Source organism: Musca autumnalis, unplaced genomic scaffold (assembly GCF_047663935.1).
Source record: "Musca autumnalis isolate F117 unplaced genomic scaffold, ASM4766393v1 scaffold_1, whole genome shotgun sequence".
Classification (NCBI taxonomy): Eukaryota; Metazoa; Arthropoda; class Insecta; order Diptera; family Muscidae; genus Musca; species Musca autumnalis.
The window spans coordinates 183,037,510-183,051,681 of NW_027411644.1; the positions used below are offsets into that span (position 1 = coordinate 183,037,510).

Genomic DNA, 14,172 nt, shown 5'->3' on the forward strand with positions numbered 1-14,172 from the left:
GATATTCTACAAGAAAACCACGTGGTCTTCTAAAAGAAGACCAATTGGGTCTTCTATAAGAGGATCAAGTTATCTTCTATGAGAAGACCCGTGGAATTCTTTAAAAGGATCAAGTTGTCTACTATAAGACACCTAATTGGTCTTGGTAGCCGACAAAAGAAAACCAAGAGGTTTTCTATAAGAAGACCAATCGGTCTTCTAAAAGAAGGCCAATTGGGTCATCAATAACAGAATCATGTTGTCTTTGATAAGAACTCCATATGGTATTGTATCAAGTTTTCTTCTGTCCTTTTCCATTGAAAAAGTTTCAACAATGAGTTGTTTCTATAGGAAAAGGTTCACCAATGAACTTTTTCTATAGAAAAAGGTTCACCAATGAACTTTATCTATAGAAAAAGGTTCACCAATGAACTTTATCTATAGAAAAAGGTTCACCAATGAACTTTATCTATAGAAAAAGGTTCACCAATGAACTTTATCTATAGAAAAAGGTTCACCAATGAACTTTATCTATAGAAAAAGGTTCACCAATGAACTTTTTCTATAGAAAAAGGTTCACCAATGAACTTTTTCTATAGAAAAAGGTTCACCAATGAACTTTTTCTATAGAAAAAGGTTCACCAATGAACTTTTTCTATAGAAAAAGGTTCACCAATGAACTTTTTCTATAGAAAAAGGTTCACCAATGAACTTTTTCTATAGAAAAAGGTTCACCAATGTACTTTTTCTATAGAAAAAGGTTCACCAATGAACTTTTTCTATCGAAAAAGGTTCACCAATGAACTTTTTCTATCGAAAAAGGTTCACCAATGAACTTTTTCTATAGAAAAAGGTTCACCAATGAACTTTTTCTATAGAAAAAGGTTCACCAATGAACTTTTTCTATAGAAAAAGGTTCACCAATGAACTTTTTCTATAGAAAAAGGTTCACCAATGAACTTTTTCTATAGAAAAAGGTTCACCAATGAACTTTTTCTATAGAAAAAGGTTCACCAATGAACTTTTTCTATAGAAAAAGGTTCACCAATGAACTTTTTCTATAGAAAAAGGTTCACCAATGAACTTTTTCTATAGAAAAAGGTTCACCAATGAACTTTTTCTATAGAAAAAGGTTCACCAATGAACTTTTTCTATAGAAAAAGGTTCACCAATGAACTTTTTCTATAGAAAAAGGTTCACCAATGAACTTTTTCTATAGAAAAAGGTTCACCAATGAACTTTTTCTATAGAAAAAGGTTCACCAATGAACTTTTTCTATAGAAAAAGGTTCACCAATGAACTTTTTCTATAGAAAAAGGTTCACCAATGAACTTTTTCTATGGAAAAAGGTTCACCAATGAACTTTTTCTATAGAAAAAGGTTCACCAATGAACTTTTTCTATAGAAAAAGGTTCACCAATGAACTTTTTCTATAGAAAAAGGTTCACCAATGAACTTTTTCTATAGAAAAAGGTTCACCAATGAACTTTTTCTATAGAAAAAGGTTCACCAATGAACTTTTTCTATAGAAAAAGGTTCACCAATGAACTTTTTCTATAAAAAAAGGTTCACCAATGGACTTTTTCTATAGAAAAAGGTTCACCAATGGACTTTTTCTATAGAAAAATGAACTTTTTCTATAAAAAAAGGTTCACCAATGGACTTTTTCTATAGAAAAAGGTTCACCAATGAACTTTATCTATAGAAAAAGGTTCACCAATGAACTTTATCTATAGAAAAAGGTTCACCAATAAACTTTTTCTATAGAAAAAGGTTCACCAATGAACTTTTTCTATAGAAAAAGGTTCACCAATGAACTTTTTCTATAGAAAAAGGTTCACCAATGAACTTTTTCTATAGAAAAAGGTTCACCAATGAACTTTTTCTATAGAAAAAGGTTCACCAATGAACTTTTTCTATAGAAAAAGGTTCACCAATGAACTTTTTCTATAGAAAAAGGTTCACCAATGAACTTTTTCTATAGAAAAAGGTTCACCAATGAACTTTTTCTATAGAAAAAGGTTCACCAATGAACTTTTTCTATAGAAAAAGGTTCACCAATGAACTTTTTCTATAGAAAAAGGTTCACCAATGAACTTTTTCTATAGAAAAAGGTTCACCAATGAACTTTTTCTATAGAAAAAGGTTCACCAATGATCTTTTTCTATAGAAAAAGGTTCACCAATGAACTTTTTCTATCAGCTGCCCCCTCTCCTATATCCTTCAAAAAAGTTTTGAAAAATTGTATTGTTATACAAAAGTTGAAAAAAAAATTGCTGATGTTCCGATGAACTATTTTTTATTTTACAACGGCAAATGCCACCACTTTTAAAAAAATATAGCTTATTCGAAAGATATTAGCCAGCTTTCGAATAAGCTATATTTTTTTAAAAGTGTTTAACCTAACCATTTGTTAACCACTTTTAAAAAAATATAGCTTATAGTTATGGTATATAGTTATGGTGATTGAAGTAAAAAAACGCATAAAAACAGGAAAATGCTTCTCCTCGAGCTCTAGGCTACTTAGAAGATACCAAAGAGTATAATTTATTTCTTATTTTATAATATTTAATTTATTATTTGCAAGTAAGCTTTCGAAAATTGGAAAAACCAATGAATTCGGTTGAAAAATAGATGAGATATGTATGTAATTTTTATACCCACCACCATAGTATGGAGGGTATATAAAGTAGGTTTTTCCGTTTGTGACGCGTTGAAAAACTTATTTACATATTTTTGATCAGAATAAAATTCTGAGTCGATCTAGTCATGTCAGTTAGTCTGTCGAAATTAAAATCGGTCCAAGTTATTATATTGGTCCAAACTTAGTTTAACTTCGAAGAGGGCCATATCGGTCCACCTTTTAATTATTTGTGATGTCAAAATGTGTTAAATAGATATTTTTGCTTAATCATTAAAAACGGTTTTATTTAAGAAAGCATAGATGAAATTCTTTAATGTATGTTTGGACGATTTATATCTCGTAGAAATATTATGATGTGGGAAGTATGGGCCAGAGTTGCCGTTCGAGCCATTTTAGCGAAAAGTTTCGAATGTTTATGGGGGATGTACCTGAAGAAGTGGACCGACATGGCTCATCTTACCAAACTTAGTTTAAGTTCGGATAAAATATTACGAAGGCCAAATTTTGGACCGAATCGGTTGATCCGTTCGAGAGTTATTGTGCGTCCAGTCAGCCAGACGGAAGGAGATAGCTTAAACGACTCCAAATTGTCTGAAACAGATTTCGTCCAAACATGATTGAGGTGCTCAGCGCCAAAACGGCCTAACCCACATGCCCACAAAATCAAACAGACTATAAAGGTCTGACAAGAACCTTTTGAAATAACTATTAAAACAATTCCATATTGCATTGATTAATACTAGGTAATACTACCTTCTAAAATAATACAATATGACATTTTTTAGAATTTGTTTCAAAAGGTTTCAGTTAAATCTTCACAGTCTGTTTAATTTTTTTTGGCATGTGGGTTAGGCCGTTTTGGCGCTGAGCGTCTCAATTGGGTTCTAAAATAATTATGTTGATAAGACACATTTTGATCGTATCAAAGTGTATATCACCTCATTAGCATAAGGGTTGAGGGCATAAAAATGCCATACCAAAACGTGGACCTATGTTCGCAATTTTGAGGGGGATATTGTCTTTTCGGTGGATAAAAATTTTTGACCACCTTGAACTTAGAAAGTCAAATTTCAGCCAATATAATAACTTCCAAATACCTATACCCTAATTTCAAAATTAAAGCAAATATATTTATAGATAAAATCTTAAAAATAACTGAAATCGGACGGTACCGTTATATGGGGGGCAGTACCTATGTCCATAATTTTTGGTGCAGATTTAATCACCCTAAATGCCAAATAATAGCTAATTCCGTCTTTCCAAAACTTCAGTGTCCTATCTCAATTTTTGTGGGTGATCAATTTTACCATAGTAAAATGGAAATTGGTGTTCGAAATTGGCGCGAACACTATATGTGTAGAAGTAAAAAAATTTATTTATATGCTGTTTTATTGACATATTTTATAATTTTTGAACGAAAAAAAAAAAATGATTAAAGAGTATTGAGTCTTCTTTCTAGGTATGCTATATGTATCTACTAAGAAATTACTATGCTCGAACCACAAGAGAATGTGCATCCAATGTCATTAGGTGTATATTTCGCTTGTTTCGGAAAATATTTTGTAAAGTGGTGTGAACGATAACTCTCGATGGGAGCAATCAATTTGGTCCAACATTTGCACATCGTATTATTTCATCCAGTCATGTATCAGGTAAGTACATAAATAAAGGTTTTAAAATTTTGTATGTAAAAATTATACACATCACCAAAAAAAAAAAAAAAGAAGTTGCCCCCCCCCCCCTAGATTGGATCCAGGCTACGCCCTTGCGACCGCCTGTCCATGTATTTTTGTGAACACTATTGCTTTTGGTGAAAATCGGTTCACATTTGGATATAGCTCCCATGTTCGCCCGATTTGAGGTGTTTGGTGCTTCAAACACACAAATTCTGTCCAATTTTGATGAAATTTGGAAAATGTCCCCAAATTCAAAGTAGAAATAAGTGTGCCTAATTATACTGAAATCGGTTAAGATTTGGATATAGCTGCCATGTATTGAGGTATTAGGTGCTCCAAACACAAGTTCTGTTCATTTTCCACTTATATTTTTGGCCGATTTCATGTATTTGACGCACCAAACACAAATCTATACAGACATTTTGAAGAAATTTTGAAAAAGCGACGCAGTTTGGTCTATAAAAAATTTCACCAAATTATACTGAAATCCTGGTGGTGTAGGATATCATATAGTCGGCTACGTTCGACTTGAATGCTTTCCTTACTGGTTTCTATAGAAAAAGGTTTTCTAGGTATAGAAAAAGTTCAATGGTGAACCTTTTTCTATAGAAAAAGTTCATTGGTGAACCTTTTTCTATAGAAAAAGTTCATTGGTGAACCTTTTTCTATAGAAAAAGTTCATTGGTGAACCTTTTTCTATAGAAAAAGTTCATTGGTGAACCTTTTTCTATAGAAAAAGTTCATTGGTGAACCTTTTTCTATAGAAAAAGTTCATTGGTGAACCTTTTTCTATAGAAAAAGTTCATTGGTGAACCTTTTTCTATAGAAAAAGTTCATTGGTGAACCTTTTTCTATAGAAAAAGTTCATTGGTGAACCTTTTTCTATAGAAAAAGTTCATTGGTGAACCTTTTTCTATAGAAAAAGTTCATTGGTGAACCTTTTTCTATAGAAAAAGTTCATTGGTGAACCTTTTTCTATAGAAAATGTTCATTGGTGAACTTTTTTCTATAGAAAAAGTTCATTGGAAAGTTCATATAGAAAAAGTTCATTGGTGAACCTTCTTCTATAGAAAAAGATCATTGGTGAACCTTTTTCTATAGAAAAAGTTCATTGGTGAACCGTTTTCTATAGAAAAAGTTCATTGGTGAACCTTTTTCTATAGAAAAAGTTCGTTGGTGAACCTTTTTCTATAGAAAAAGTTCGTTGGTGAACCTTTTTCTATAGAAAAAGTTCATTGGTGAACCTTTTTCTATAGAAAAAGTTCATCGGTGAACCTTTTTCTATAGAAAAAGTTCATCGGTGAACCTTTTTCTATAGGAAAAGTTCATTGGTGAACCCTTTTCTATAGAAAAAGTTCATTGGTAAACCTTTTTCTATAGAAAAAGTTCATTGGTAAACCTTTTTCTATAGAAAAAGTTCATTGGTGAACCTTTTTCTATAGAAAAAGTTCATTGGTGAACCTTTTTCTATAGAAAAAGTTCATTGGTGAGCCTTTTTCTATAGAAAAAGTTCATTGGTGAACCTTTTTCTATAGAAAAAGTTCATTGGTGAACCTTTTTCTATAGAAAAAGTTCATTGGTGAACCTTTTTCTATAGAAAAAGTTCATTGGTGAACCTTTTTCTATAGAAAAAGTTCATTGGTGAACCTTTTTCTATAGAAAAAGTTCATTGGTGAAACTTTTTCTATAGAAAAAGTTCATTGGTGAACCTTTTTCTATAGAAAAAGTTCATTGGTGAACCTTTTTCTATAGAAAAAGTTCATTGGTGAACCTTTTTCTATAGAAAAAGTTCATTGGTGAACCTTTTTCTATAGAAAAAGTTCATTGGTGAACCCTTTTCTATAGAAAAAGTTCATTGGTGAACCTTTTTCTATAGAAAAAGTTCATTGGTGAACCTTTTTCTATAGAAAAAGTTCATTGGTGAACCTTTTTCTATAGAAAAAGTTCATTGGTGAACCTTTTTCTATAGAAAAAGTTCATTGGTGAACCTTTTTCTATAGAAAAAGTTCATTGGTGAACCTTTTTCTATAGAAAAAGTTCATTGGTGAACCTTTTTCTATAGAAAAAGTTCATTGGTGAACCTTTTTCTATAGAAAAAGTTCATTGGTGAACCTTTTTCTATAGAAAAAGTTCATTGGTGAACCTTTTTCTATAGAAAAAGTTCATTGGTGAACCTTTTTCTATAGAAAAAGTTCATTGGTGAACCTTTTTCTATAGAAAAAGTTCATTGGTGAACCTTTTTCTATAGAAAAAGTTCATTGGTGAACCTTTTTCTATAGAAAAAGTTCATTGGTGAACCTTTTTCTATAGAAAAAGTTCATTGGTGAACCTTTTTCTATAGAAAAAGTTCATTGGTGAACCTTTTTCTATAGAAAAAGTTCATTGGTGAACCTTTTTCTATAGAAAAAGTTCATTGGTGAACCTTTTTCTATAGAAAAAATTCATTGGTGAACCTTTTTCTATAGAAAAAATTCATTGGTGAACCTTTTTCTATAGAAAAAATTCATTGGTGAACCTTTTTCTATAGAAAAAATTCATTGGTGAACCTTTTGATATAGAAAAAGCTCATTTTTTCTATAGAAAAAGTTCATTAGTGAAACTTTTTCTATAGAAAAAGTTCGTTGGTGAAAGTTTTTCCATAGAACAAGTTCATTGGCGACACTTTTTCCATAGAACAAGTTCATTGGTGAACCTTTTTCTCTAAAAAACTTCATTGGTGAATATTTTGCTCTAGAAAAAGTTCATTGGTGAACCCTTTTCTCTAGAAAAGTTCATTGGTGAATTTTCTTCTTCTTTTAAAACTTACTTTTTATCCCGATTAAATGTACAGCAAAGTCCCTTTGAGGTAAACATTTCGCTAAATTCTGGTGCGCAATCAATTTCAACACCACCCAGGCGGCATCCTTGTATGATGGTGCTACAATTTGGTGTAAGCTATAAAAACAAAGCATTAAAAGTCTATTCCAAAATCAAAATTTTCCAATCTTACCATTGCCATACGACGCCTCGTATTAAAAAACAATTCATCATCCTCCCGATCATAAATATCTAGAAAACGTTGAAATTTCAACGCTTTTTCATAATCAGGCATATCACCGCGTACATAATAATTGTATTGAAGAAATTTAATTTGCTCATAGAAATGTTCCACACTGCGGTTTTTGGGATCTTTCCTTTGGCTGGGACGGCCGTTGGGTTTTTCGCGGTCGACACAAAAGAATGTCATTAGCAAAGCAAAACAAAAAAACAATAACGAAACACAAATTGGGTTTGGTGCTACTTACAGTTCTTCGGCATAACGCATGGCCGATTCATTCGATATGCGATTCATTGAACAAATCGATACGGCAGGAAATGAAACTTCACTTATGGGATAAATGGGATCGTAAATAGAGGTGGTCAACAGACGTTTGTCCGTGTTGGTGTAATTCATAAGAAAAATAATTAACGCCGATAATGCCAATATGTGAAAAGCAAGCCAAAATAGTCTGTGGATGTTTTGCGAAGGTAAATACACACATACATACACATGTGGAGATGTGGGGTAGAGAATGAAAGACAAGCAAATCGTTTGTTTTAGTCAGGGTTAATGAGGCAAAGTGATTTATTTTGGAATGGTAGGCTAATAGTGGTGTTGTATTGCAAATAAAATGGTATTCCAGCTAATTACGTGCATCCCTTTCAGTTCATTAACGAGGAGAAAATGGGGTTTTATTGTTTAAAAGTGTCACAGTGGTTTCGTTCAATTTGAATTAACGTTTTTCTCAGACAAATTTTGCAATGAATCGGAGTTATTTTATACTTCCAGATCCCTTGCCAATAAAAGACCCTATGATAACCCTATGATGCATTATGAGATATTTTTATATTTCTGTTTGCAGTTGGTGTTGCGTAGGTTTGCAATGAGCAATGAGACAGAAATTGATTTTTTGTGACAAAAATCTATATTTTCTAAACCGATGAAGGATGGAGACTTTTCTACCCTCCACCAGCGTATATTAAGTTTGTCATTCCGTTTTAACTTCTCGAAATAATGATTCTAGATCCAAGAAAGTATACGAGGTCTGATCAAAAACTAAACCGTTATTTTTCAAATTATGTGAGTTACGTATGTTAGATTTTCGCATTTTATACCCTACACCACACTGTGGTAAGTGGTATTATGTCTTAGTGCATTTCTATGTAACATGCAAAAGGAAACGAAATATTCCTTTTAGGGACTTTCTGAGTCGATTTATGCATGTCCTTCCGTCCATGTATTTTTGTAATCAAAGTAAAGTTCGCATTTATTGGCCGATTCAAATTAAATTGGGGAAGATATTTTTTGCTATTTATTTTGAAAAAAAAAATGGGGTCGGATTAGGATATAGCTCCCATATATAGTTTCGCACAACTTTGGGTAAATCTGAAACGTGTGACGGAATTTAGTCTAGAAAAAAGTTTGCCAAATAATATTGAAATCGGTTTCGATTTGGATATAGCTCCCATATATTTATACCCTCCACCATAATATGGAGAGTATTATTAAATTAGTCATTCCGTTTGTAACACATCGAAATATTCATTGGAGACCCTAAAAAGTATATATATTTATTTTCCCAGACTAAATTCCGTCACAGGTTTCAGATTTAACCAAAGTCATGCGAAAATATATGTATATAGGAGCTTCATCCAAATGTGGCCCGATTTTTTTTTCAAAATAAATAGCGTTCGTCCTTTAGGAAAAATATATATCTACCCCAAGTTAAACATGAAGTGAATAGAAACAATTAGTTTAATTTTATTTATGAAAGTACTGAACTCTTCCTTTTTGCAGGAGTAGTAAATCTATCTCAACTGATAATACTCTCTTCAAAACAGCTTATATGGGGCGACATTTTTGTTCTTTCCAAATCATGGACCAATATTTACAATTTTCCGAATTGAGTGAAATACATAAAATTGGGCAATACCGACATCGGGAGGCTGTATAAACCGTTGACCTGTACCGATAAATTTCTGAAGGAAAGTTTCGTAACTTCAGCGTAGACTAAATACCGTTGAATAATGTGGCTAAAACTTTCAAAATGCCGAAAATTGGAAGGGACCTTTGTATGGCGTCTATATAAAAACATGGAACTATAGCGGAAAATTTCAGGTGGAAAGTTTTATACCACCAACGGAGACTAACCTTCAACACACACAACCTTCAAAATACAGAAAATAGGGAAGTACGCTTCTATGGGGGTTATTTGAAGAAAAGGGCTTATACTGATAATTCTCTTCTGCAATATTTTATACACCCAAGGCAGTTTAAATACTAAATTTCAGTTATATCGGTGGTATATTGAGGCCACAACTTTCAAAATACCGTAAGTACGGTCCTATGGGGGCTATTTGAGGATATCAACATATACCGGCACATTTCGGGTGGAATGTTTCATACTCCTATCAAAAACTTAATACCAAATATCTGCTATTTCCGAGGGGAACGAAGACTAACTACCAAATGTCAGTCATTTTGATGGGATATTGAATAGCAACCTTCAAAATAGCGAAAATCGGGAGGTACCGTTCTATGGAAGCTATATGAAGACATGGACTTATAACGAAAAATTTCAGCTGGAAAGTTGTATACCCCAAAGAAGACTAACTATCAAATTGCATCAAAACGTACGTCTAGTACATACATATACCGACAAATTTCTGAGAGAAATTTTTGTAGCCTAGAAAAAGACTAAATATCAAATGTCAGACACTTTGGTGAAATAATGAGGCTACAACCTTCAAAATACCGATAATCGGGAGGTACATTGACTAAAGCTGTGCCAAAAGAACTATATGGAACTATCTAGTTCACTTTGCAGTTCCAATGGCCCACATCATTTGTTTGAAAAAACTGCGTATGCTTAATGTCACACGTTAGATTTTATGACGATAATACAGTGAACTTGGAACTAGATTACCCAACACTAACGTTAACCTATACGACCAGTTTCAGGTGGAAAGTTGTATACCCTCAACGAAGGCTATGTACCAAATGTTAGCCATTTCGGTGCTTTAATGATGCTAAACCCTTCAAAATACCGAAAGTTGGGATGTACCGCTTCAAAGGGTTGTACATCAAAACGTGGACCGATGCCGATAAATTTCTGGGAGAAAGTTTTGCATTCCAAAGGAGGACGAAATATCAAATTTCAGCCTTCAAAACTACCGAAAATTGGGAGATATCGTCCTATGGGGGCTATATAAGGTTGTTGACCTATACCGAAAAATTTCAGGTGCAAAGACATAATACCCCTTAACGAAGACTAACTACCCAACTTCAGTTATTTCGGTGGGATATTGAGGCCACAACCTTCAAAACACCTAAAATCAGGAGGTACCGTTCTATGGGGGCTATATAAAGGCGTGGACCTATAACAACAAGTTTCATATGTAACGTTCAAAATCCCAAATGAAGACCAAATACCAAATTTTAGCAATTTCTGCGGGTTAATGTGGCCACAACCTTCAAAATACCGATAATACGGAGAAACCGCTCTATGGGGGCTATATGAAGACGTGGACCTATACCTACAAATTTCTTGGGGAAAGTTGTATACCCCCAACGAAGACTAAATACCAAATATCAGCCATTTCGGTGTGATAATGAGGCTAAAAGCTTCAAAATACCGAAAATAGGGAGATATCGTCCTATGGGGGCTATATCATAAACATAAACATGTTATGGTAGAAGTGTTCCTTAGCCTCTGGAAAAACAAAATATAAAGTTACAACCGATTCTGTGGTCGAATGGGACTTTAGTGACGTTATATGGGAGCTATACCAAAACGTGAGCCTATATAAACAAACTTTGGTAGAAATGTTTTTTAGCCTCTGGAGACACAAAATACCAAATTACAACCAATTCGGTGGTAAAATGGGACAAATATCTTCAAAATTCCTTAAAACGACGACGCGTGACTTTGTATGGGGGCTATACGAAAACGTGGACCTACATAGCCCGTTATCAATATCAAAAGTCCGTACATACAATAGATTTTACCAAAATTTCATCCACTTACTTCAATCCGTTCGGACGCTAGAGTGATTTCCACAGACGGACGGACAGGGCTATATAGATGTAGAATTGCACGCTGATCAAGAATATATAATTAATTACAAAAATACATGGACGGACGGACATGCATAAATCGACTCAGAAAGTCTCTAAAAAGAATATCTCGTTTCCTATTGCATGTAACATACAAATACACAAAGACATAATACCCCTTACCAAAGTGTGGTGTAGAGTATAAAAAATTCTATGTCGATATAACAATGTCCGTCGATCCGCCCGTCTGTCTGTTGAAATTAAATTAATTACAGCTCGCTATTTTTATTTAGAGTTTTTTAATTTGGTACAGAAGTTTCTATTACCCCTAGGATGTTGATTATTGCGAATGTAATATATCGGTCCACGTTTTTTAACTTCACTATCACACCGAAATTGCTGAAATGATACCCCCTATTTCCGGTATTTTGAAGGTTGTGGCCTCAATATTCCACCAAAATGACTGAAATTTGGTTTTAAGTCTTCACTGGACCTTCCATATGAAATTTGTCGGTATAGATCCACGCCTTAGTATAACCCCAATAGAACGGTACCTCCCTATTTCCGGTATCTTGGAGGTTGTGGCCTCAAAATTCAACCGAAATTGCTAAAATTTGGTGTTTGGTCTACATTTGGGACTATAGGTCCACGGTTTTAGCCTCATTATAACACCGAAATGGTTAAACTTTGGTACTTAGTCTTCGTTGAGGGTATACAACTTTTTCCCAGAAATTTGTCGGTATAGGTCCACGCCTTCATATAGCCCCATAAAACGGCGCCTCCCGATTTTGGGTATTTTGAAGGTTGTGGCCACAGCAACCGACCGAAATGACTAAAATTTGGTATTTAGTCTTTGTTGGAGGTTAAAGGCCTGGTTGATTGAAATTCGTCGGTATAGGTCCAAGTTTCAGTATAGCCCCTATAGAACGGTACCTCCCGATTTTCGTAATTCAGAAAGTTTTGACGTCAATATCCCACCGAAAGAATAAAATTTGTTTTTTAGTCTTCCATGGGGTTATAAAATATTCCGCGGTTTCCTATATCCCCCATAGAAGCGTACCTCTTGATTTTCGGTATTTTCAAGGCTTTACCCGAATTATCGGAAATTTGGTATTTAGTGTTCTTTGAGTCTAAAAACGTTCCGCCAGAAATTTGTAGTTATAGATCGACGTTTTGATATAGCCCCCATGGAACTGTGCCTCCCGAATTTCGGTATTTTGAAGATTAGCCACTTTGTTTTAACGAACTTGAATTGGTATTTTGTCTTCTTCATAAACGAAAGGAAACTAATTGTTCCACTTTACATCAATACAAATCGTGGTGGAGGGCATAACAAGATTGGCCTGGCCGAACTTAACGCCGTTCGTACTTGTTTTCGCCTGATTTTAGGTATTTGGTGCACCAATCACACTACGTATGTACGATTTTGATAAAATTTGAAATACGTGTCGGAATTTGGTCTAGAAAAACGTTTGCCAAAGAATATTGAAATCGGTTCAGATATGGATATAGCTCCCATATATATTTTCGCCCGATTTTAGGTATTTGATGCACCAATATGTTCGATTTTGATGAAATTTGTGTCGGAATTCGGTCTACAAAAAATATTGCCGGTTTTAATTTAGATATAGCTCTCATATATATTTTCGTCTCCGATTACACTATGTATCTCCAATTTTTAATAAAATGTGTGTTTAATGAATGTGTAGCGGAAAGGTAGCATAATTTTATTTAAATCGGTTTGGAGTTAAATATAGCTATCATATATAGTTTTGCCCGGATAGATAGCAATACTGATCTTTTAAAGTTAGTTAAGGTTATTAACATATAATTATGCCCGATTTCATATGTGTGTACATCTTCTTCGACATTTAATTAGTTCATAAGCCGTTATATGTACGTCCTTCGAGCAATTAGCCATGACGTGACGGTGGAGCCAAGTACGCACTTTCATTTCTGAAGGGAAACTATATAATTACTCCATATTGTATACATATTCTCTGTGGTGTATGGTATCATATAGTCGGCTCCGCACGACTTTGATCTTTTCCTTACTGGATTTCTGTTATGTTAGTACATAATTGTCGGTTTGTTTTTGTGTGCACTTCGATGGACATGGACATTGCTCATCAGCTGTTGAACATCGTCATAATTGGTGACGAATCAATCATCCCAATGTAAACGTCCGGAAGAACAAAGACCGAAAAAACGTCACGTCAAGTTCGTTCAAATGAAAAGAAAAATCGATACAGGAGCTGTTGGGTATACCAGAATGCGCGTTTCAGAAGAGTTTCGAAGATTGGTACTACTTTGAAGGGGACAAGATGAAAATTCAAAAATCAAATTGAAATAATAATTTGCGACATTATTAAGTATAAATATTTTTGATCAGGATAAAAGTCCTGAAAAGCTGAACATTGTAAAGAAGGAATTGGAATATATGATGGAATTTGGAATTTGACGACCCTCGATGAGCAATTGGTCAAGTCCACTTCATTTGGTACCAAAGCAGAACAATAAATGGCACCCATGTCCAGATAGGTGTCCCATTCCGCATATACATGATTTTGCCAGTAATTTGTATAGAAAGGCAATTTTTTCAAAGAACGATTTGGTAAAGGGGTATTTTCAAATTCCGGTCGGGGAGAAGGACGTTCCGAAGACATTTCAGTGTTTCATGAACGAGGTCCTGATGAAGTTAAGAATGGTCAGAAAAAGAACGACAAACGAAAATTGATTGGACTCCGGAACTCAGAAATACATTTGAAGAGTGCAAAAATCAACTTGAAAATGCCACC

General features: G+C 33.9%; 1 protein-coding gene across 7 annotated transcripts in view; it reads right to left on the bottom strand.

Annotated features, from left to right (window-relative positions):
* The window catches only part of ppk24 (pickpocket 24), a 396,134-nt gene that overhangs the window by 22,228 nt on the left and 359,734 nt on the right, over positions 1-14,172 (bottom strand). For all 7 annotated transcript variants that reach the window (XM_073959181.1, XM_073959182.1, XM_073959179.1 and 4 more), the window contains 3 exons: positions 7,584-7,787; positions 7,289-7,478; positions 7,106-7,233 (listed from right to left, as the gene is read on the bottom strand). In XM_073959181.1, coding sequence (XP_073815282.1) covers positions 7,106-7,233; positions 7,289-7,478; positions 7,584-7,732 — 467 coding nt within the window. In that variant the 5' untranslated portion in view covers positions 7,733-7,787. The remainder of the gene's footprint in view (positions 1-7,105; positions 7,234-7,288; positions 7,479-7,583; positions 7,788-14,172) is intronic.